At 37.8% G+C, this 26,409-nt stretch overlaps 1 protein-coding gene across 4 annotated transcripts in view; it reads right to left on the bottom strand.

The window, feature by feature from the left end:
• The window catches only part of CAMK2D (calcium/calmodulin dependent protein kinase II delta), a gene marked incomplete at its 3' end in the record, with an annotated part of 168,582 nt that overhangs the window by 57,223 nt on the left and 84,950 nt on the right, over nt 1–26,409 (bottom strand). For all 4 annotated transcript variants that reach the window (XM_083367090.1, XM_083367087.1, XM_083367089.1 and 1 more), the window contains exons 7-13: nt 21,996–22,098; nt 20,523–20,606; nt 14,506–14,600; nt 12,100–12,222; nt 11,074–11,157; nt 10,254–10,296; nt 660–697 (exon numbers count right to left, since the gene is read on the bottom strand). In XM_083367090.1, coding sequence (XP_083223216.1) covers nt 660–697; nt 10,254–10,296; nt 11,074–11,157; nt 12,100–12,222; nt 14,506–14,600; nt 20,523–20,606; nt 21,996–22,098 — 570 coding nt within the window. The remainder of the gene's footprint in view (nt 1–659; nt 698–10,253; nt 10,297–11,073; nt 11,158–12,099; nt 12,223–14,505; nt 14,601–20,522; nt 20,607–21,995; nt 22,099–26,409) is intronic.

The raw sequence follows: 26,409 nt of genomic DNA, 5'->3' as shown, positions 1-26,409 counted from the left end.
AAATACTCTATTAACTTATTTTTCTGTTAAAAAAAAGCAAAAAGAAAGAGAACTGTATTCTTAAGGTAAAGGTTCCCCCGCACATGCGTGCTAGTCGTTTCCAACTCTAGGGGGCGGTACTCATCTCCATTTCAAAGCCGAAGAGCCAGCGCTTGTCCGAGGACGTCTCCATGGCCATGTGGCTGGCATGACTAGACGCCAAAGGTGCATGGAACGCTGTTACCTTTCCACCGTAGTGGTCCCTATTTTTCTACTTGCATTTTTACGTGCTTTCGAACTGCTAGGTTGGCAGAAGCTGGGACGAGTAACAGGCACTCACTCTGTTACGTGGCACTTGGGATTCGACCCGCCAAACTGCCGACCTTCTGATCAACAAGCTCAGTGTCCTAACCCACTGAGCCACCGCGTCCCTTCACTGTAAAAAACAACAGGGCAGTGATGATACCATCCTGTTTGTGTTTGGGTGTATATGTGTGTGCACATTTGTTTGCATGTTCTTGTGTATGTGCATACATATATAGACTTCTAAATGAAGAACAGGAGCAGTTATTGCCGAAAGGCATGGAATTCAGAAGGTGATTTGCAAGTGAAAAATTAGTGAGATTATCACCAATTAGCTAATTATCACTAATTAGCTGCCCTTTATATTTGTAACTTACCTTTACTCCATCAGGTTTCTTCAATAAACTCTTGGCTGCTATAAATCAGAAGGAAACAAATAGTGTCAGTTAACTAATTTAACAAGAAAACTGAAAAATATTTTTCTTAATTTTGTGAATTTATCATAATTTGCCATTTCATTTTTCTACCATCTCTTAACAAAGGTTTTTCATAATAGTGTGATATCTTTCTTAAACAAACAACAATTATGAGTCATCCAAAACTTTTTGGAAAATATGGAGGGTGGATTCGGTTTCTGCCAGTTACTGTGATCATTTTAAATGTAGATTTTATCAAGCATCTAGCACAATCCCAATTGGTTGCTAGTAAAAGAAAGCAAATGTAATGTAATATCCAGCTCTTACTCAAAACTGTTGCCATTTTGATATGTAAAGTACACAAAAAGGAGAAACAGACAAAACTGCAGAAAATTATAGGTCACAATTTTATATGATCTTACATTATTGTTTGATGGTTTAAAAACTTTTCTTACTGTAAATCCTTCCATCTATAAAAAGATTAGGCTATTGTTACTATTATAAAGTACTATATAAATGATAAAATATAGCCACAACCATTTATACACTGAGATTGGCTGAGCCTCCCTTCGTGCCCCCCCACTCCAAAACACAGTGACAACAAACCCACCATCTTGTTACACCATGTGAGCTAATTTCACAAACACACCAGCCTCGCAAGTCAATCATACATAAAGTTATTTCCCGTTCAAGAGCCTGACCGCCCATGGATAGAAGCTGTTCTTCAGCCTGTTGGTACGGCTGGCTATACTCCTGTATCTCTTACCCGATGGTAGGACAGTAAAGAGGTACCGACCAGGGTGTGAGTCATCCCTGAGAATTTTCCTCACTCTTCCAAGGCAGCAAGCCCTGGCAATGTCATCCAGTGGTGTCAGGGAACAGCCCACGATGTTTTGTGCTGTGCTCACCACCCTCTGTAATATTTTCCTATTTGCGGCTGTCAGACCCACATACCAAACCACAATACAGTGCGAGAGGATGCTCTCTATAGTAGACCGTTAAAAGAAGGTCATTAGCCGTTGTTCTATCCTGTTCTTCCGCAAGACCCTGAGGAAGTGGAGTCCCTGTTGGGCCTTTCTGGCCACCTGGGTTGTACTGACTTTCCAGGTAAGATCTTCACAGAGGTAGACTCCCAGGAATTTAAAGGAGGAAACTCTTTCCACAAAGCCCCCCCAATGTAAAGCCTCTCTTTTCCTCCGGAAGTCTAGCACCATCTCCTTTGTCTTGCCGATGTTCAGGTGCAAGTTGTTCTCTAGACACCATATGGATAGTTTTTGTATCTCCCCCCTGTATGCTGTTTCATCTCCACCTGTAATAAGACCCACTATGGTAGTATCATCTGCGAACTTAATGATCGCAGTAGACGGGTCAGACGATACACAATCGTATGTGTACAGTGAGTACAGGTAGGGGCTAAGCACACAGTCCTGTGGCAAGCCCGTGCAAAGCTTCAGGGGGGTGGATAAAACAGACCTGACCCTCACTGTTTGTAGCCGGTCCCTTAATCCAATCTCAGATGGAGGGGGGAAAATTCAAGTCAGTCAGCTTTTCAATCAGGATGCTTGGCAAAATGGTGTTGAAAGCCAAGCTATAAGGGGATTGATCAAATTGAGATTTTCCAGAAGCTCATTTCCTTTCCTCCTCATTTCTACCTAATGGTTTGGGGAAGATTTCAAGAACTGGATCATGTGATTTAGGAATTCTCAGCAGCGGAGAATAAAAAAAAAGAAGATGGGAAGAAGTATCAAGCAACATTTTGTCCTCCAAAAAGGAACAAAGCAGAAAGATTAAAAGAAGATTGAATGGTGCGTGTTAACACCTATGACCCTGTGGCATGTCCTTGGATATATTTTTTTTAAAGGTAAAAGTTGTACACTTAAGAATAATGAATCTATTTGATAAGCTTTTGTAAATGACCTAGCTATTTATTTTGTTTTTTTCTAAGAGAAAATCAGATTTGGAAAATTGGGCAGATATGACTTATTCTTCAGTGCCACCCTCACTTGTATGCTTGTTGAAATTATATGAGCATAACATTAACAGATATATGAAAAATTAGCATTAATAATATAACTAAAATATTGTTAGAATTTATTCTTTAGATATCATTATTGCTATATAAATGAAGTTTGTATAGCAATAACATTACTTGTCATGTGAAATAAGTAACTTTTCAAATTATGAATGCATTTGGAACTAGAAATTTAACAAACCATTTTGAGCAAATGGGTTTCTAAATTAAATCATATTACCAAACAGAAATGCAATTATCTTAATGAGAGTGAAGGATTATCTGTGGCACTATTAACTTCTGCTCTGAACAGAAATATTTTATGGATATGAATTCTGTTTTCAAGATGGCAAAGAAAAAAATATACAAGATTGTATCTGCATAAACAATTTGACTTTGCACTTTCCAAAAACTTTCTTCTGTGGCAGAAGGAAATATTAACAGGATCCAAATGAATTCATCCTTCTTTAAGAACTGCATTTAAAACAACACTCACAGTGTTGTAGAGCAATGGCTGAAATGCTAGGTTACAATATCAAGCACAAAAGTCCAAATCTATCTCAGTGATGAAAATTGTGGACTTGCTTTGAATTAGTAATCATATTTCCCATCTTTTTATTACTGAAAGTATCTACACCAACCTTCTCCACCCAAATTGGTATAACTTCCCAGAATTCCCATCTCGGCTAAAAATTCTTGGAGTTGCAGGTCAATGTATCTAAAGGGCATCTTATTGAAAGAGACTGATATTGACAATGCATTCCAAGTCTTTGCCTCCTCATGGTCTTAATCCTGATTAACTAAATTGCCTTGTGCATGTATCGTACAAAAAGAGAAACTGTGGTTAAATGTTAGTCTATTAATCAAAACCTATAAGCCTATACTTTATATGAGTTTTATTTTTTTATTTTTATTTTTTATTTTAATTCCATTTATATCCCGCCCTTCTCCGAAGACTCAGGGCGGCTTACAAGCTTAGCAGTAAAAATTGATACATAAAATATTAAAACAGCCCCCTTTTTCAGTCATACTAAGAACACTGAAATGGTATCTGTACATTTACCATGTAAGGGAACAGCCTTTTCACTAGTTCACACAAGAGCCATAAGAGACTGAGTTTTTTCTTTAGAATGTGGAACAAAAACTGGGCTGTCAATCCAGATACCGAGATTTGTGAAATCTTCATAATCCCGTTCAATAAATCTTGTTAAAAGAATCTTGTATTCTATGTAAATGGGTCCATGAAAAATTTGACACAGATAAAACTAAAGAAAGATTCCTCCTAAAGAGGAAAAATAAAGTAAGCAAGTATGGGAAATAAGGATGTGCATCATGATGATTGGATTTAAATAATTGTGTCAGACATCGTAACACAAATACATAGTTGTGACTTGTGTGCAATATCATACTGCATCTGTTTTGATATCATTGTAGCTTATTACAGATGCCACAGAAGAGGGGTTTCTGTTCAGACATCAAAGCTATATTGTAACAAAGTGTAAAATGTACATCCAAACTGAACGAACTACTCTGAATATGAGGCTGAAACTGGAAGTTATGGGAGCCATGACAAGCAGTGCCCCGAAGCGTCCTCAGCCTTCCTCCTCAATATCTAGGATTTTGAAACATGTCATCCTGCTATAAACTTCCATGGTCACATAAGCAATAGACAATTTAATGGAGGGGATATTGAACATGATACTATGATGTACTTTCTGTAAGATTTTGTTCTGTTCTAAAGCAGCATACAAAAGGCAACAACATTTATTTTATTTATTTATTTATTTATTTTATTTTATTGAAAAGTTTTATCATACATTTTATCTTTAACAAACCCCCCTACCCCTCCCCTGTCCCTCCCTCCTTACCCCTCCCCCCCTCCCCCCCCCCGACTTCCCAGAGCTAAGTACAAGGTATAAAAAACAAAAAAAGAATCATAAACAACCATATGCTAACAACCGTAAACTCTAAAATCTATCACTCTCTAGCTCATATAGGATAACTACAAACACTATTAATATAAAATATATAAATATATATATAAAAAAAAGGAAAAAAGAAAGGAAGACTTATTCAAATGCTACATGAAACTTCTTAGTCCCGTATTTGTTCTGGATATACTCAATCCATTTTCTCCACTCCATAATATAGCGTTCTTGCGAATGATCTTTCAAATAGGCCGATATCTTTGCCATCTCTGCCATCTTTATTTTATTATATTTATATACCGCCCTTTCCCGAAGGACTCAGGGCGGTTTACAGGGTGATTAAAACAAAAAATACATAAGTTAAAAACAATTTAAAAAATTATATCAATCCCTGAACAAATAAAAACCCCAGTTAAAATTAAAATTAAAATTCTCAGCCTGGGCCAGAGAGCTCGAAGAGCCAGGTCTTCAGGTTCCGGCGGAATGAACGGAGGTCAGGGGCAGTCCTAAGCTCCACTGGCAGCTGGTTCCAAAGGGCAGGCGCACCCACTGAGAAGGCCCTCCCCCTGAGTGTTATCTGCCGGCAATCTTTTACCAGCGGCACCCTGAGAAGACCCTCTCTGTGGGAGCGCACTGGACGAAGGGAGCTTGATGCCGGCAGCAGGTGTTCCCTCAGATATCCCGGACCCTCGCCATTTAGGGCTTTATAGGTCATCACCAACACCTTGAACCTCACCCAGAGGGCAACCGGGAGCCAATGCAGCTTGCGGAGTAGAGGTGTTACATGGGAGTATCGGGAAACCCCCATCACAACTCGCGTGGCCGCATTCTGCACCAGCTGAAGCCTCCGAGTGGTCCTCAAGGGCAGCCCCATGTAGAGAGCGTTGGAATAGTCTAAACGGGAGGTCACGAGCGCATGAGTGACTGTGCGTAGGGCATCTTGGTCCAGATAGGGTCGCAACTGGCGCACCAGGCGAACCTGGGCAAAAGCCCCCCTGGTCACGGCTCCTATATGATCTTCAAAGTTGAGCCGGGAGTCAAGGAGGATGCCCAAGTTGCGAGCCCTATCAACGGGGGGTAACACCTCACCCCCCCATGGTTAAAGGTGGAATGGTCTGGTTAACCCGAGATGCCGATATGCACAGCCACTCAGTCTTGGCAGGATTGAGACGAAGCCTGTTTCTCACCCTCCAGACCTGGACCGCCTCCAGACAACGGGACATCACGGCGAGGGCATCGCTGGGTTGGTTCGGGGTGGAAAGAAAAAGTTGGGTATCATCAGCGTACTGATGATACCCCACCCCGAAACCACGAATGATCTCACCCAGCGGCTTCATATAGATGTTGAACAGGGGCGAGAGAACATCACATGGGTTGAGCAAGCATTTCTTAGGAGTTTCAGCTTCTTAAGACCTTACCTCACAAAAACAAATATTCTACATTACAGGAAGAATCAAAAGGGGGAAAAAGTAAAATATGTTTATAACTAAATTGAAATGCACAAAAATTACTAAAAGAAAAAAGGGAGAGTAGCATGTTGTATACAACATGTACAAAAAGAAAATGAATAAATTAAAATCAAATGCCCTTGTGATATCTGGGTGCCACATTGTCTTAAATTACATACACTGGGTACCATGACATGTATTAACAAACAACACACGTTGAATGAAAGAATTGATCTACAATTATTATTTATTTAGTGTATGGCAGTTTGGCTGCCTAAGACTACTAGCCCATTTGGTTTACGCTTGCAAGCTTTCCAAGGTGTACCCCAGGGGATGACCTAGTTTCATACCAAAAACTGATCTACAGAACTCTTGATTAAGAAAAGAGTAAAGAGCTAAATCAAGATACAGAATCACATTTGACATAGTGGACCAGTAAGTGCTGAAAATGATAGGTACTGTTATAAATCTTTAATGATAAGGAATCTTTCCTGGAACTCCATCTATAGTTAAGCAGAAATAGGTATTTCACGAAAGTTTCATTTTTAAGTGAAACAACCATTTGGAACATCTATTCAGAAATCATTATAAAATTGTTCTGACTTCAATATACATATTAAGACGAAATGAAAGAGCAGGGCTTCCTTTGGCTATCAAAACAGGCAACAGTGAATGGCCACCTGAATGGCAAGTTTAAATTCCTCCGACAAAATTATTATAAATATATTTAATTATTAAAATTTAGGAGATTTGTACATTCTTAATTTTTCTTGGTTGCATAACTTCTGTGAATAGAAGAGATTTATAGATTATAAATGTAGGGATCCTCTTGATATGAAGGGCCAATCCTCCCTCCAAATGCTTTGGAAGCTGTTCTATATTAAACCTCTGCTTGAATTTATTAGATTGAACAATGGAGTAGCATTACCAAATTTGAAAAAAGTAAACTTTTACATGTAAGAGGTGTATACCTCTCTGCCACTAATGGAATTGTAGAAAGAGTGAATACAAAGAAATAAAGAAAAGAATTGATCTTGATCCTGGTGTTCCAAATAACACATAAATTCATTATACACTTGTATGTATTTGTGCTTTTTTTCTTATTCTACATGAATCAATTATCACTGGGTTATTTTAAGTTTTCAAATTTAATTTGTGTATTTTTTATGTAGTTTCCATCGAAGTTCAAAATAATTTCCATCAGTTAGTTGTTGTTTTTTTTAAAAAAGGTCTCCATGTAGTAGGGTACAAATATGGATTTAAAATCTAAAGGAATACAAAAAACAATATATGCCGAATTCCATATTTTTCAAAATCCCAATTAACAAAGGGTAAAACAAGAGAAGTGAAAAAGACGTCTGAGCAAACAATGACTAAATTTTGAAAATATGACTTTTTCATATTTCTATTCTACATCTTATCTTGAAACTTGGCTTTTTAAATTATAATTGTATTTAGTTTTGTTTTATAATCTTATTATAGAACACCAATCCATCTACTTGAATATATATCATGTAAATAGACAGAAGCAGATAAATTCAGTAATATTTTGTAAGATGCCCAAAGTACATTGGAGTGCATGACTATAATAATAAATGTGGAAAAGTTAAAAATGTGATTAGTAAAGGATACATCTAGAGAGAGAAAAGTGCTAAAGACAAAACTGGATGGTGGAGACACCATCACAGCCATCAATACCTGGACTATACCTTGGATACAAAACACTCCTGGAATTATTAACTAGACACAAACTGAACCAGGCAGTTTGAACTGAAAAACAAGAAAGTTAATGATTATTTACTATGCACTACATCCTATATTGATAGATTATACCTGCCCCACAGAAATGGAGGTAGATGTTTACTTCAAGTAAAAACAAATGGTCAAAGAAGAAAAGCAAACTTTGGCTGATTACATATAAGACAGCCAAGAACAAGCACTATTGCCGGTTAAAAATTGGAACTTACTGAATGTGCAGGAAACAAAACATGAATATTGAAATGATGTAATAAGAACAGAATGCTGGCAAGAAAAAGCATTCTAAGGTCAATTTCTACAAAAGATCAAGGGAATGGTGGATAAAGATAAAATTTGGCAATGGCTTATGACTGGAAGATTTTAAAAAAGAATCTGGAGGTTTAATTTTGGCTGCTCAAGAGCAAGCTATTTAAACTCATATAATCAAGGCCAGAATTGAAAAATTGTCAAATGAATCAAAGTGCAAATTGTGCAAAGAGGCAGTGGATAGTGGATCATATACTCAGCTTGTGCAAGAAGTCTGCACTGATTCTTTTTGCAAACAATGTTTATAAAACTCGTAGTTCATCACAGACCAGATTTAACAGTAGTTGAAAAGAACAAAGTGTGGATAATTGATGTGGCAATACCAGGGAATTGTGGAATAGCAGACAAAGAATTGGAGAGCACAAAATATCAAGATCTGAAAAGCCAAGTTGAACGATTATGGCATAAACAGACTGTGGTAGCCCAGTTGTTATTTGCACTCTAGGCATCATACCAAACAATATTGGTTGGCACTTAGAAAATCTGTGCATTGACAAATTTCTACCTGTCAATTACAATAACAATAATAAAGTTGGAAGGGACCTTTGAGGTCTTCTAGCCCAACCCCCTGCTCAGGCAGGAAACTATACCATTTCAGACAAATGGTTGTCCAGTCTCATCTTAAAAACTTCCAGTGTTGGAGCATTCACAACTTCTAGAGGCAGGTTGTTCCACTGATTAATTGTTCTAACTGTCAGGAAATTTCTCCTTAGTTCTAAGTTCTCCTTAGTATCAAACTGACCACTTGCTTGAATCTGCACATATACTATACTTATACATTACAACATTTTATATTCTTGGGAAGAACTCAATGTATATGAAGACCAACAACAAGTAAAGAACTGACAGCTATGATTTCACACTGTTGTCTGTAACACCATCAAACAAAAACATCTGCCTATCCCAGGTCCTTGAAAATAAATGAACAAAAATCCCAAATCCAGTTTGAACATCTGGCTGACTATGCGTCAAACCATAAAAAATAATAATACAAGTCCTTGGGAAGGACTTGATAGGTGGACAAAAATGCCAAAACCAGTTTTAAACATCCGACTGTGAGACCAACCATAACACAAAATAGCAAAGACCTGCAAAGAAAATTTAGAAAGACTATGGCAAAAGACAGCAAAGATAGTACCAACAGTAATCGGCACCTTGGGTGTAATTCCAAACAATCTATAGCATCACTCGTGCATCGTTCACATTGACAAAACTGCCATAAGTCAATTGCAAAAGGCAGCCAGATGTTTGGAACAGCTTATATTATTCTAGGAGAATGCCTTTAATATTACGAAACAATAACATCTGCCTGTATAAGGTACTTGATAGGTGGACAAAAATGTCAACTCCAATCTAAAGATCTGGCTGACTTATTACAATCCTGTAATACTGCCTACTGTCATTTCTCATGCTAGCTGGAAAAGTCTTATCTAGAACAATATAAGTAAACTTAAATATCAGAAGCATTTTAAGCTTACAATCACAGAACTTCTGCTCAAATTATATTTTTGGCACAATGAAGAGATTATGGAAGAAACTGATATACCTAGCATAGGAGTCTAGCAGACAACTACCATACATTTTGAACAAGCGGTTTTTCATCACATACTGCATATGGCAAGGATGTAATCTAATACAGAAGGAGGACTGACTGAATACTGAAGAAAAATCCTTCGTATCATGTACCCAAATATTCCTCCAAACACATTTAAAAGGAAAACGTAACTCAACAATTGACAGAAATATTTTAATAAAGTCTATCAAGAATTAATTATAGAATTCTTTTCCAATATAAATATAAAACAAAATTTAGGAAAGGATTTGTTGTGAATCTCAAGTTTGTGTATTTTAATAAATGCTTTCAAATCTTGCGGAATATTCAGCTGTAATATCAAAAGAAGCTAGAAAAAACATTGTAGAAAGAATGAAATGATAAGAAATGGTTATTTCATCCCATTCCATTTATAACTGGAGAATGCATAAATAAAAAAATATATTTGGCAAAACAAACAAAATAGTATGTGAACAAATTGATGATTTTTTAAAATCATGAATGCATATCTACAGTTAACAATACAGAGACACAGAAGTGAACTGCACATACCTGAGAAATTTCTTGTAGCCAACATTGTTGTTAAAATGGCTCCCTGAAAATCCAACATAATGCCAATATTTTAGAAGATAAAACCTTATGATTTTTTTTAAATATCAAATACAAAATAGATTCCTAAATCTATTCATCATAATATATAGTATTTATAGACAGTATACTTTTCTTCTTGCATTTGTTGAAGTTTTGTTTTCAAATATGGTAAAAGTATGTGTCAGTTGTATTCTCAATTAAAAACATAAACTGACAATACTTGGTACTTTTTTTTAAAAAAAAAGCATCACAATATCATATTAAAAAGGGAGTTATGCTTGCAATTTATTTTCAATTTCACTCATGAACACAAATTTCCCTCCACCCTTCCAAAGTACACATATTTAAACACACATTCAGCCCCACACAGAAAAGAGAGGAAAAGGAATATTAAAGGAGAAATCTCTCTAGGGCTCAATGTAAATGTGGTTTCAGATAATCAGTATCTGCTACATTATCTTCAGTATTTTGAGAATGCTGTACTCCCACACACAGAGAGCAAGAATTTGCACATACAAATTGGGAAACTGGCTTTATTTTATTAGTTTGAATATTAAAACAAAGGAGTACTGACATCAAATTCTGCCACAAGGCAATACAAAATCTGCACAAAGAAGAAGAATAAAAGCTGATATCCATGTAAATTGGATACTTTTACATATAAAATTAATTAGTACGGATTAGTTAGAATATATTTTTGGAATGCTATTTTCCCAGCCAGCTATTTAAAGAACAATAAATAAAGAAAACAAAAGGATTTGTAAAAAAATTGCCCTCTTACCTTGAGTTTCCTTCTTGCGTTGAACTTCTTCAAACAATCTACAGTTTCCTGCCGATGCATCATAGAAGCAACAGTAGAGCGTTGCTGAAAGACAAGAACAGAGTATATGTTTCAATGCAAGCAGCTTTATCTACACTGTTATTTAATATAACTCTTTTTTTGGAGATGCATCCAGAAGTCAGTGACAATTCGAGTTCCCAGTCAGAATAACAATGTTCCTTCCCACTACTTAAGATCAATTTAATTTGTGTTGCCGCTACATATGGGACTTTTTGATCTTTAAACCCTTTTTGTCTTTAAGTTGATCACAGATTATCAATTCCAAGATATTATTCAGATCCTGCTTTTATATCTTCTGCTTTGTAAGTTTAATTTAGTTGCTTAATTAAAAGTACAGGTATTCCTGATTTAGTGACTACAATTGGACCTGGCAACTTGGTCATTAAGTGAAGCAGTCACTAAGTGAAAATGCAACAATACTTACAATCTCACTTCAGCTTTCCTTTGCTTACAGTTATGTGAAGGTTGTAAATATGATTGAACACAAATATACTTTTTCATCACTGTTGTAATTATGAATGGTCACTAAATGAGGCAGTTGCTATATGAGGATAACCTATAGCTGTTATCTTAGACGTCCCTTTAACAGAAACCTCATGTATTGGCACTACAGAACACCCAGTACTCTGGAGAACAAAGGAAAAAACACAGCTAACAGAATAGCAGAGTTGGAAGGGGCCTCGCAAGTCCAGCTCCCGACTCAAAGCAGGAAATCCTTTATCATTTCAGACAAATGATTGTCCAATCTCTTCTACCACTGTGGTATAAATTCTGTGTGTCTGAGGGTAAGCTACAATACTGAGTTAAGATTTTATAGGAGGAAGTTAATAGGCTGCAAAATAGTAAAATGAATAGAGAAGGTGTGTATGTATATGTGCATGTGTAACCAAATACCTAACCTTGCATTTTGCCTCCAACCACATGACTGCTGGGCAAAACCTGATTAATGAAGTAAATACTGCTTACACAGATCCATGGGTGTTTGAGGGCCTCTGACGCATGGATGCGTTTGGCAGGATTGATTGTAAGCATTTTGTTGATAAGATCTTTTGCTTCTGGGGTCACCGTATCCCATTCTGGGGAAGGAAACTTGAAAAACACAAATTCAGGTAAAATTAAACCAATATAGCAACCAAGATGGAAGTGAACTGTCTTAATTTGTGAATTACGATAAGAAGGCTTTTGATAAAACACCAAGTAAATGAGTATGTCTTTTAGCCATATTCTGAAGTAGAGCTGCAGCTTTTGTAGAGATCTTTACTCCTTGAAAACAAGGCAAGGATTGTTTTGCCTCTTTTCTACGGAATAAATAATTTTGCACAGACTTTGAGGTTGTCTTAATGTGGGCGGGTGAATGATGAGACTTTTCTCCCTCTCTCAAATATGGCAATCTTCCCTCTCTTCCTATGAACTTACAACAGCATTTGTACAGCTATTTCCACCATTCACTTCACTTCGAATTCTTCCCATTGTCACAAATTGACCAATTAAAAACAAGGTGAATGGAATAGCGTAGCACTAATCAAAACAAACAAGTTAATTAATATTGAACTGAGACACAGAAAACCTGAGTCAAGACTAGATAAAAGAAAACTCAATTGTATGAGATATGAAGAGGGATATAGCTGTAATAGGTTCAGATAATTGGGAAAGATAATCAACTCTTGAATTGACCACTGCATGCCACTGATTCTTGCCTGTTGATTATGGAAAGCCATCACTCACGTACATTTCAGCATGGCTGAAGCCTGTAAGACTGGCTGTCCTCCTGAAAGCAAGCTATTATTTTATGAAAAGCAATTTATATGATGGACTCCTCTGAGATAGCAAGAAGGATAATCATGCTGCAGAAGAGATATTTGTCTATTTGGAAATACATTCCAATAGGCATCAGTGCTTAAAAGGCAGGGTGGGAGGAAAACCTATCATTTTTTTAAAAAATGATTCTTGTGGCTGCAATTGCTGGACTTGAAAATTATGAGTGGTGAGAAAATAGGATGGAAACATTGTGGGCGGCACCAGTTCTTCATGGCTCATTTCACATCTTTCTGTCTCAGATCTACATACACAAACTTGTAAAAATATCAATACAGATTGCAGGTGTGGGAATCTGTAATAAACTGTGGTCAATGAGTGATGTGTCAGGGATGGGCACAATATGATGGCAGAAAAACTATACTGACAATGTTTATTTACATCAGCATCACTAGCTACCTTCTAGCTCTTTTGGACTACACCTCCCATTAACTGTGGTTGGCATGATGAAAGCTGCAGTCTAACAGTACTGGAGGGCTGTGGGTTAGAAAAATAGATTCCTCAAGCTGGACAGGTCAATTCAGACCTCCTAATTCAACCTTGTGCTCAAGCAAGGAATCGAAGTAAATGCTTCATGAACAGATGGCTGTCCTGCTTTTACTTGAGCACGTACGTATCTCAAAGGGAAAATGGGAAATATATGGATAGCCAGAGCTCTGGAAGGTTGATTTTAAAATGTAAGAGATCAGTCAGCTTAACCAGGGACCTATGTGGTTTATAGCATGTTGCATTACACAGTGGTAAACCACCCCCATTCCTGCAACCCACAAGTGGTAACAGGGGGGTGATAGACTTCAATGCTCACTCTTTAGCAATTGATATTTAAGGCTTGCTGCCTGGAAGATTAATGGCCATGAATTTGTCTAATCCTTTTTTTAAAATTGTAGCTACTTCTCGTGTGTGTGTGTGTGTGTGTGTGTGTGTGTGTGCATGCATGCGTGCCTTTGAGTCAGTGTTGACTCCTGTACACTGCCTGGACAAGTTCCTACAGAGTTCCGAAGAAGTGACTTCCCATTGTCTTCTTCCTACGGCTGAGAGTGACTGCTCTAAGATCAGCCAGCTAGCTTTTTAACTACAAAGGGACTAGAACTCACAATCTCCTGGTTTAACGTGGTGTCTTAACCACTACAGCAAACTAGCTATCTCTATGCCTGATTCCAAAAATGTAACTATAGCTGCGTAGATACTTATGTGAGAAATTCTTTATTTATTGTTTCTAAAATAGATTTTTGACTTTGCTTTTAAAAGAAATCAAATTATATTACTACATAGGACTACATGCCAATCACCATGCATCAATTTACTCTTATTGTGCTTCTTGAAAGCACATATTGTAAATACTCAAGTCTGCACAATTATTTGAGTACCAACTAGTAGTGGGTTATACTACATAGAAGAAAAAATACTACAAAGGAAAAAAATAAATCATCAGAACAATTTCAGAGGTTGGGAGGGAGGGAGAATGCCAGAATCACAAATACTTAATTGTGTTATGTTTTTGGAGATAATAAATAATTATGATAAAAACAAACATAAATTGAGACCTATGTTACTTACATCATAAGCACCAGCTTTGATCTGTTGATAGAGTCTATGTTGATCTTCATCCCAAAAGGGAGGGTAGCCGACCAAGAGGATATAGAGTATAACACCTGCAAATGGTATTAACCTAATAAGTAAAAGTAGCTCACGTAAAGAATAACTGAGGGAGAAGATACATGGGAAATCCATGAGATCTCCTAGCGCATAAGGCACATGGATACTAATTTTAATCAGACTAGCATGCTGAAGAAAGATCAGCAGCATTTTCTTTCACTAAACCTTCCTTTTCCTGAATATAGGGACCCAAATGCAGGTGCATACATGTTCCATAAGCATCCTGGCCACAGAAATTAGGGGCAGACTTGAATTTCAGATCTATGAGAAGTGGAAGAGGGAAACTATTACAGGTAGTCCTTGAGTTACAAATGTAATGGAGCCTACTCATTACATTCGTTACTCAAAAATTCGTGGAAGTGAATCTCGTACCTTGAACGCGATTCACTCCCTGCTTTCGCCCACGCATTCACTAATCAAATGCATGGACGAATGTGCAGTTCATTAACTGCACATGAGGTATCACAGCATGGGGAAGGTCATGGAGGGCCTAGTGATGGAACAAGCCCCCAAGGCCTCCCTGATCCACTAAGATACCTCATGCTTCCCCCTATCTTCCTGCCATGCCGGACTCACCTTGAAAAGATCTGTCTCCTCTCTACTGTGGTTCCTGCTGCCGGCTGGATCTGAGGCTGGGGGATGCTTCTCCATGCCTCTGGAGGCTGGATCCAGGCGTCGGTGGCCTTTTCCAGGCCACTGCCGCCTGAATCTGAGGCCGGGGGATGCTTCTGCATGCCTCTATAGGCCCATTTCTGGGTGGCAGCGGCCTGGAAAAGGCCACCGACGCCTGGATCCAGCCTCCAGAGGGCTGTGGAGGTGTCCCCCTGTTTCAGTTCCATTTTTTGTTGCAGAGAACAGAGGCCTAAAGTACCATGAGATCACACATGATCTTGCATTACTTTAGGCCTCATTCTCTGTGAATGCAATGAAGGCCTGGAGCAGCCAAGAAAGTGAAGGATCTTGATCTTTGCAGGGTGAGTATTGAAGGCCTAAGTGCCTATGGAGACCCGGGGTGGAGGTGGAGAGAATAATCAGGGTGAATGTTGCAGTGCCACTGTGGTTGTTCGTAAGTGTGAACGGCTGCCATGGTGCAGCAACATTCATAATTTTGGGACTTGCTTGTAAGCACTAGGAGGCGCTTATTGCGTAACTTCGAATGTTCGCTAAGGGAACATTCGCAACTCGGAGATTACCTGTAGTATAGACTGGTGGAACTATTTTCCTGTAGAAATAGTTTCCTTTGACTGATATTTTTTTCCCTTTGCTCAGTTGTGCAAACCTCAAGTATATTTTTGCAATTCAGCCACAGCAGAGTAGGGTTTTTTTTATTTATCAGAGTTGGTTTTAAAACTTGCCCCACTCTTTTTTGTAGTTATCTACAATATCAAATTGAGTTGCACCCAGTGTTATAATGGAATTGCTGAAAACAGTAAATGTTTTTGTTTAGAGCCCCAAAGTAGAGCCTGCAAATAGATAGAAAGAAAAGATATGAAGAATATGAAAAATATTTACCCACACACAGTCTGAAACAGAATAAACAACATTAGGGTTACCAATTTCTTCACGTATAAAAGGAGAGAGGCTAAACGAATGACCTTACTCAATAGCCTCATGTTACACTAATTCTTCCCTTTTACTGACAAGTTGATGTGTGCAGAGAAAACTTGTGTGCAAGCAAACATCTAAGCTGGTATTGTCATGAAATTTAGAGGATACATGATATAATTTGCACATTGGAAAATCTACAAATATAATCACTTCAGGAGACAATGGAGAGACAATGTCTTTCCTTAAAAGCTACACTGAGGTTAGCAAACTTTTCAGGCATCAAGTAACGTCTGTGATATAATAACTTACATCCTCCCAAATAATCTCACCTGAAATCTTGCAAGGTTGAGTTTGTCCAACCTAAGACCTTGAAATATCTGTGCAAAAAATGGGAGATTTGGCAACCATTTCTCCATGAACACTATCTAGAAGTGTCATGGATGCCATGGATGCCTTGATATCTTCAGATCATGTTGATCCTTATAGTAGATTGAAATATGTGTCCCCTGAATTCCTAATGTTGTTCTAACTATATTTTTTAGCTTTTTAAATGTAAAGCATCATTGGTGTGAAATGTAAACTATTTTCATGAATCTGATAAGCATTCTGACCTGTTTATAGGGTTTCACTTGATATTACAGAAAACTAATGAAATACAAATGTATATGAATTAAATAAAGTATATTACAACAAATTTTGTAGGTTTTCTTTTTGCAACTGCTCTTATCTTGTTTTTTAATTCTGATAGATTGTTTTCAAGTTAAGGTGCGAATTGAAGGTGGATACACACAAGACCACTAAAATTTGCAACTGACCAATGCTTGTTGATAGAAAGCAATATATTAATTATATCAATGAATAATAATGCTTATTAGCATGTATTGCCCCACAGGAGTAGGCAACCTTGGCTCTTTTATGACTTGTGGACTTCAACTCCCAGAATTCCTGAGTAAGCCAAGGTTGCCCAAGGGGTATGAGAGCCAGTTTGGTCTAGTGATTAAGGCACGAGATGAGAAACCAGAAGACTGGGTGTCCTAATCACACTTTAAGCATGAAAGTTGGCTGGATGACTTTGGACCAGCCACACTCTCTCAGTCCAATCCACAAGTTCATTGCCATGGGAAAAAGGAGTATTGGGTATGTTCACCACCTTGAGTTATTTCCAAAAAAAATTAAAGTGGGAAATAAATAAACAAACAAACTAATAAATATCAAGCTTCATACAGTTGGGGAAGATCAACAAAAACTACAGATATTTCAACAAGGTATTTTAATACTTTTTGGGGGTGGTCAGTGTTCACTCCTTGCACTGCCTGGACAAGTCTCTGCAGTTTTCTTTGGAGGAAGTGGTTTGTCATTGCTTTCCTCCAATGGCTGAGAAAGAGTGACAAGGCCACAGTCACCAGCTAGGCTTTGTGTCTTAGGTGGGACTAGAATTCACAGTCTCTTGGTTACTAGCCAAGCCAGAAGGACAGAAACAGTAAGAGGAATTTCCATCCCTCATTTGTACTGAGTTAAGACAAACTGTCTTTGAATGATCTGAAAGATATCTTCCCATTTTTTTCCTATATGGCTTAAATTGCTCTTTGGGCAATCAGCTGTTAGCTGATAGGCCTACTATCCCTTGATTATGTCCACTGCATTCCTTTCCCAGTTTCTTTATAATCTCTCATGGGTTGCCAAAATTTTCATGGTGATAGAAGATAGAAAATAATAGAAGATAGAAAACAAAATGGAAAAGAGTAGGCCTAATTATGAAATATATATAGTCCTTTTTTTGTTTACACACACACACACACACACACACACACACAGAGAGAGAGAGAGAGAGAGAGAGAGAGAGAGAGAGAGAGAGAGAGAGAGAGAGAAGGACAACAAAATATGAGCTGCCACTGCTGTGACTACTGCCTGTAGATGGCCTTCGGCTAGGCTGAAACAGGAAATAAGATTTGTCCTGTGTCTGGGACTAAGCAAGTGTATTCTGAATGCTTAACAAACATTTAACACATATCTTCCTTGCTTCTCAGCTAACAGAGAGAGAGAGAGCCTGTGGCCTAGGGGTTAAAACAACTGCTTAAGACGCAGTCGGCCCAGGTTTGAATCTCAGAAGGGTATGGCTGACTGATGAGAACAAATAAGTTTGAAATGATCATATCGGTCTCCCTTTATTCTTTGTTAGCAAGCCAAAAAATGTACACAAATATGAGCTGCCACTGCTGTGGCTACTGCCTGTAGATGGCCTTGGGCTAGGCTGAAACAGGAAATAAGATTTGTCCTGTGTCTGGGACTAAGCAAGTGTATTCTGAATACTTAACAAACATTATATATATATATATATATATATATATATATATATATATATATATATATATATATATATATATATATATATATATATACACATATATATATACACATATATATATACATATATATATATACATATATATATATATATATATATATACATATATATATATATATATATATATATATATATATATATATATATATATATATATATATATATATATATATATATATATATATATATGTATATATATATATGTATATATGTATATATATATATATGTGTGTATATATGTATATGGGTGGGGATTATGTGTGTTCTGATTGGATGGGAGTGTGTTTTGAATGGTGGGGGTGTTCTGATTGGGTGGGGGTGTGTTTTGAGTGGATGGGCTGGTCTCAGCTGCCAGCCTTAGACCTGAGCTGGTGAGTTGTGCTGTTTTTGTTTGCCTTCGTGTTTGTGGTGGTGCCATGTTTTTATAGTGGGTGTCAGTTTGCTTATTATGTGGTTTGGAGGGGTTTAAAGTGGCTGATGTTGCAGCTGTAGTTAGGTTTCTGTTTTGTGGTTGTGCCTCTTTATCATTGTGGGTTCGGATTTGCTTTTTGAATAGTTGTGTGGTGGTGATGTCATGTGATGTTATCATGAGTTTGGGTCTGGTATCATTCTTGGTGGTTGAGACTCGTCTGTCAATCAAGGCGGGTTTCCAAATAGCTGGTAGGCGAGAGGTATCATCTCGTTTGTTCATGCTGTGGGGGCGTTTTTCTATCTCAATGGCTTCTCTGATTATTCTGTTGTTAAAATGTTCAATTTTGGCGATAGTTTTGGTTTTTTTTAAAATCAATTTCATGTCCGGTGGCTTCAAAGTGTTGGACCAGGGATGAAGTTTGTTCTCCCTTTCTGAGTGAGTTTTTGTGCTCTTCAATGTGTGCACTTATTCTTCTGTTGGTCTGTCCGATGTATGTGGTGGGGCAGGTGGTGCATGGGATTTCGTATACTCCTTGGTTTTCTAACCCAATTATGTCCTTGGGGTTTCTTAGGATGGTGGATACTTTTCTGTCTGTGTAGAATGCTGTTTTGATGTTGTGTTTTTGGAGGACTTTGCTGATTCTGTCTGTGGTCCCTTTTAAGTATGGGAGGAGGGCTTTGCCTTTTTCTTGTTCTCTGTCTTGGGTTTTTGTGGGTGTCTCTCTTCGGATTAAGTTGGTAATCATGTTTCTTTGGAATCCATTGGCTGTTAGTACATTAGTGAGGTTGTGTAGTTCGGTTTTTAGGTGTTGTTTGTCAGCTAGTTGTTTTGTTCTGGAGATGAGTGTCTTGGCTACGGAGTTGATCTGTGCTGGGTGGTGGTGTGAGAGTGCATTCAGATAGCGGTTTGTGTGCGTTTTTTTATGGTAGATAGTGTGTCCTAGGGAGCCGTTGGATTTCTTGTAGACTAAAACATCAAGGAAGGGAAGTTGGTTGTTAGCTTCTGTTTCCATGGTGAATTGTATTTTGGGGTGCAGGCTATTGAGGTGTGTGAGGAAGTCATCCAGTTTTTCTTTGCCATGTGGCCAGATTACGAAGGTGTCATCTACGTATCTGAGCCAGAGTTTGGGTTTGAGGGGTTCCTTCTTTGTGTATCTTGGGCAGACCATAGAGCTTGGGACATCTGGATGATTTTTCTCTGGGAATGATTGTTTTCTGGATCTCTTCACTGATGGGGGTGGCTTTTATTTTGGATTTTGTGGTTTTTTCCAGGTAGGTGGTGGGGTCTGTCTTGAGGAGTTTGTATGTGGAGTCTCGGAGTAGGTTGGATAATTTGGTATGGTAGTCAGATGAGTTCTATATATATATATATATATATATATAGACACACACACACACACACACATATATAACAGCCAACTTTGTTTATATCCTGCCCTTCTCCGAAGACTCAGGGCGGCTTACAATCTAAGAAGCACAAATCAATGTGCTTAGCAATAATATACAGAGAAGGACAACAAAGTTGCCTGCTTTAATGATATGTATGCATTCTCAAATCTTATCTCCCCATCCTACAAAGTCATAACTGGCTTACCACAGGCCCACATGTCTACCGGCTTCCCATATGGATCTTTTCGTAGCACCTCAGGGGAAAGGTATCCTGGTGTACCAGCAAAACCTGAAAAGTAAGTCTGCTTAGTGGCTATAGTAAGCTATTCGGAAGAAAGCAAATACTAAAATCCCTTTTTAAGTAGCTGTGTTTAGGCTACATTGTCACCATCTATTCTACCTTAGCTATCCTCATGCTTATGAGAGTTACAGCATCTCCACAGTTACATGATCAAAATTTGGGTGCTTGACAACCAGCATGTATTTACAATTACAGTGTCCTGGGGTTATTGGGGGAAGCCCGATTCACTTAACAACTGCAAAATGGTCCAGTTGAGATCCGCATATGTGGGGCTGATTGGGGTAGATTGCAAGGGCGACTCCGAAATATAATTTTATCATATTTTATCTTTATCTTAAATTATTGTACATTATTACAATTTCAGTTTAGATTGTGTTTTATTACCATTTCATTTTAAATCGTATTTTATTCTAATTCCATTTTAAATTGCTTTTATCAAATTTTAGTAACAATTTGTGCTGGAACTTTGCACTTCGATATGGGCCAAGGGCTAATCAATAAAGTTGTTACTTAACAACTGCAGTGATTTGCTTAACAACCATGGCAAAAAAGGTTGTAATAAGAGGTGCAACTCACTTAACAGTCACCTTATTTAACAATGGGAATTCTGGCCCCAATTGTGGCCATACATCGAGGACTACTTGTAGAAACATTTGTGAATTATTTCCAAACCTATACCAATGTGGGTTTTTTTAACCCTTCCTTTTTTTTACCATTTTACCACTTGTTTTATGCTTTAGGGCAGTGTCTCTCAACTTTGGCTGCTTTAAGATGTTGGACTTCAACTCCCAAAATTCCCCAGCCAGCACAGTGGGAGATGGTCCACATATCTTATAGCAGCCAAGGTTGAGAGACACCGCTCTAGGGATTTTTGAATATTTTGGAAAACAGAAAAGGGCAGCCAATTAATGATTCCCTTTTTCAATAGTAAATAAGACCTCTGGCATGACCACATCCCTTTTAACATCTCCATCATCTGAATTTTTGTTCATTTTGTATAATTATAAAAATATTTTTAATATCACCTATATAAATATGAGAACTTTTTCAAAATCTTTTTACGCAGGTTTAAAAAAAATATTTCTCCAAAGTAAGCTTATAGGTACAGATAGTCAGTTTTGTAACTTTCAGATTTTTTTTTAAAAAAAGGCATGCATTTTATACTAATTTGGGAGCAAGGGTTAATGTAGATTTCTAACTGGACAAAAATGGATGCTAGAACAGCTTGGTTTATTAATACAATGATAATTAAGACAACCTTTGCAAATCTGTAGTAGATTTCTTTAATGTCCCACTTGCAGGCACACAAATTTAATATGGTGTAGCGATGTTGGGATAAATGGGAAGGCATAATACAAACTGAAAATGTTTTCTTACCAAACCAGGCCTGTTGTTCACCTTGCACTTCAATTGCTAATCCAAAATCTGCCAGTTTTACAGCTGCTCCTTTTGACTTGCTTGCTAGAAGCAAGTTCTCAGGCTTTATGTAGGGTAGAAGTGGGGGGGAAGGAAAAAGAAAGTAGAAGATAAGTCAGCATTTCTAATTCAGTACTTACTTTATGTAGATTACGTTGGAGACAGAGACAACATGCTTTTCCTGTTTTCAAAGATAACTAATAAATGTTTGATTCTAAGAAATTTTAAATGGATCCAAAATCCACAAATTATTTAGAGTAGGGCTGTTTTATTCTGTTACATTTTTAAACCCTCTGTTCTCTTTAGAAACCCTTTTAGAAGCCTCTAAAACTGGTCTGTCAAGTATTTACAAATTTTATTCGGGAATCTGAAGTTTCCCCCAATAATAGAATTATTAACTTTCTCCAACTTGAAGCCCATCAAATTAGTTGGCCTGAAATTCCCAGAATTCCAAGCTCTTTAACACTTCTGGAGAACATTAGGTGGCCCACAGAACCACCTCTTCAAAGCATTCCTCTTGTAGGTATCATATAACCAATTACTGATATGAGATCAACCCTCAAATATTTTTCCTTGCTAAAAATAGATATATCATAAACATAGTTTATTACAAAAAGGAAATATTACCTAGACATGTTACCTATATCTGTCTTGTCAAAATCTATATGACTGCTAGATACAAATAAAACTTTCTTGCAATTCAGTTATGATAGTCCTAGGATTTAGCTTATATTATTATTAAGATCATCTTAAAATGTCAACATTCCATTATATCTAAACATACTCAACACTACAGGTAGTCCTCAACTTACAACCACAATTGAGTCCAAAATTTCTGTTAAGTGAGATTTGTCCCATTTTACGACCTTTCTTGCTATAGTTGTTAAGTGAATCTGGCTTCCCCACTGATTTTGCTCGTCAAAAGATCACAAAAAGTGACCACATTATTTTGGGAAATAGCAACGGTAATAATTTTTATTTTATTTTTTTATTTTAATTCCATTTATATCCCGCCCTTCTCCGAAGACTCAGGGCGGCTTACAAGCTTAGCAGTAGCCTTCATTCTATGTATATGCCTGCTTGTTAGGGCTTTCACACACACCCCAAGTGGCATTATTACAAAGTCAGCTTAATTGCCCCCAACAATCTGGGTCCTCATTTTACCTACCTCGGAAGGATGGAAGGCTGAGTCAACCTTGAGCCTGGTAGGATGCGAACCTGCACTAATTGCAGGCAGCTGGTGTTACTTAAGGAGGCATTAGCCCACTGCTTCACCAAGGCTCTTGAGTCAGTTGCCAAGCATCTGAATTTTGATCGCATGATCGTGGGGAATGCTACAAAATGGTCATGTCACTTTTTTCATTGCCATTGTAACTTTGAATGGTCACTAAATGAACTGTTGTAAGTCAAAAACTACCTGTATTTTTGTATTTTGGAATCTAAACTTTTTTAAAAAAAAGATTGTTTATAACAAGTATTATAAGAAGTGTCATCAATTTTACAAATAATTTGCCGGGCTAATTAATCTGTAAAGTTTTTTGAGGCAGGAAAAAAGTTACTAAAGCTTAGTTCTTAGTAAGATTATCAATGCTTTCTATCTATGACTTTCCTATGCAAGAGCTGTCATGTTAAACCAGCTTCTGTCTAAACTCGCACTTTTTGGATGGCTGGGAATGGAATTTCAAAAATTCTCATAAAGTCAATTTAGAGCACATTGTATTACATTTCTACATTTCGATAGGCAAATACCTAGGTCTTGCACAACACAAAACTGGGATAACAACCTAATCTTCTTCACTCCATGAGAAACACTGAATATTGTAAACAAGTAACTTTGGACATAAATATGTGAAGCAAATATTGCAGTCATAAGGAAAGAAATATGGTCGAATAATTACAAAACAGCCATACATTCAATAGCAAGCTCATCTGACTTCTGGGCAACTGACTATGCCCTTAAAAACATGCATCAGCCATTTCAGGATGATGTAAATGTCAATAGATTTGTCATGCATGAGTTCTGAATAGGTTGGGGCAAATGAACACAACTGGACAAAAATATGGGGGATTTGATGGAATCTGGAGACTCCATCCAAGAAAGGAACAAGTCAGTGTGTGGATCACAAAGTTGCACTTTAGCTGCAGATGTGCATATAGTAGACAGAAAACAATTATTTTTGAGCTTATTAAAATACTGTTAAAAGAAGCATACAACATATTTTGTGTTAATAACTAAACTGTACAGGTGAAACTCAAAAAATTAGAATATCGTGCAAAAGTTCATCTATTTCAGTAATGCAACTTAAAAGGGGAAATTAATATATGAGATAGACGCATTACATGTAAAGCAAGATAGTTCAAGCCGTGATTTGTCATAATTGTGATTATTATGGCGTACAGCTCATGAAAACCCCAAATCCACAATCTCAGAAAATTAGAATATTACATGCAATCAATAAAACAAGGAGTGTACATAGAACAATATCAGACCTCTGAAAAGTATAAGCATGCATATGGACTCAGTACTTGGTTTGGGCCCCTTTTGCAGCAATTACTGCCTCAATGCGGCGTGGCATGGAAGCTATCAGCCTGTGGTACTGCTGAGGTGTTATGGAAGACCAGGATGCTTCAATAGCGGCCTTCAGCTCTTCTGCATTGTTCGGTCTCATGTCTCTCATCTTTCTCTTGGCAATGCCCCATACATTCTCTATAGGGTTCAGGTCAGGCAAGTTTGCTGGCCAATCAAGCACAGTAATCCCACGGTCTTTGAACCAGATTTTGGTGCTTTTGGCAGTGTGGGCAGGTGCCAAGTCCTGCTGGAAAATGAAGTCAGCATCCCCATAAAGCTCGTCTGCAGAAGGAAGCATGAAGTGCTCCAAAATCTCTTGGTAGACGGCTGCACTAACCCTGGACTTAATGAAGCACAGTGGACCAACACCAGCAGATGACATGGCTCCCCAAATCAACACAGACTGTGGAAACTTCACACTGGACTTCAAGCATCTTGCAGTGTGTGCCTCTCCATTCTTCCTCCAGACTCTGGGTCCTTGGTTTCCAAATGAGATGCAAAAGTTGCTCTCATCAGAAAAGAGGACTTTGGACCACTGAGCAACAAACCAGGTCTGTTTTTCTTTAGCCCAGGTAAGACGCTTCTGACATTGTTTGTTGTTTAGGAGCAGCTTGGCAAGAGGAATACGACATTTGAAGCCCATGTCCAGGATCTGTCTATGTGTGGTGGCTCTTGATGCACTGACTCCAGCCTCAGTCCACTCCTTGTGAAAGTCCCCAATACTTTTGAATGGCCTTTTCTTGACAATCCTCTCCAGGCTGCAGTCATCCCTGTTGCTTGTGCACCTTTTTCTTCCACACTTTCCCCTTCCACATAACTTGCTATTAATGTGCTTTGATACAGCACTTTGGGAACATCCAACTTCTTTTGCAATTACCTTTTGAGGCTTTCCCTCCTTATGGAGGGTGTCAATGATGGTTTTCTGCACAACTGTCAAGTCAGCAGTCTTCCCCATGATTGTGATTCCTACTGAACCAGACTGAGAGACCATTTAAAGCAGGGGTCTTCAAACCTGGCCCTTTTATGACTTGTGGACTTCAACTCCCAAAATTCCTCAGCCAGGCATATTGGCTGAGGAATCCCTGATTTAAAGGCTCAGGAACCCTTTGCAGGTGTTATGGCTTAATTAGCTGATTACAGTGGGACACTTTGAGCTTAGAATATTGCACCTTTTCACAACATTCTAATTTTCTGAGATTGTGGATTTGGGGTTTTCATGAGCTGTACGCCATAATAATCACAATTATGACAAATCATGGCTTGAACTATCTTGCTTTACATGTAATGAGTCTATCTCATACAGGGCTTTTTTTCTCATAGAATGCTCAGAACGGAGTTCCGGCACCTTTTTTGGATGGAACCTTGTAGGGTAGGCAAGGTGGGTTGTATGATATGTGTGAGTTCCGGCACCTTTTTTTTTTTTACAAAAAAAGCACTGATCTCATATATTAGTTTCCCCTTTTAAGTTGCATTACTGAAATAAATGAACTTTTACACGATATTCTAATTTTTCAAGTTTTACCTGTATGTATAAATGGTATCCTAAAAGAATATTACAAATCTAAATTTATATTTTACCACCACATACTTGATAACCTAGCTGGCAAAAAAAAAATAAAAAAAATCACAAGTCACAAGGGGTAATTTCTCTATGATTCTTCTGGAAAAATGGTATTTGGCCAAATCGACAAGCTCAGCGTCTTAACCCACTGAGCCACCACGTCCCTTAAGCATATTTAGGACTATTATTAGAAATAATGTACAGGGATATATGCACACTCAACCTCCCCAATTATCCTCACCCAG

The sequence above is a fragment of the Vipera ursinii genome (assembly GCF_947247035.1).
Source record: "Vipera ursinii genome assembly, chromosome: 7".
Classification (NCBI taxonomy): domain Eukaryota; kingdom Metazoa; phylum Chordata; class Lepidosauria; order Squamata; family Viperidae; genus Vipera; species Vipera ursinii.
Note: the sequence above shows the minus strand (reverse complement) of the source record. Positions and strands in the feature narration are given on the sequence as shown.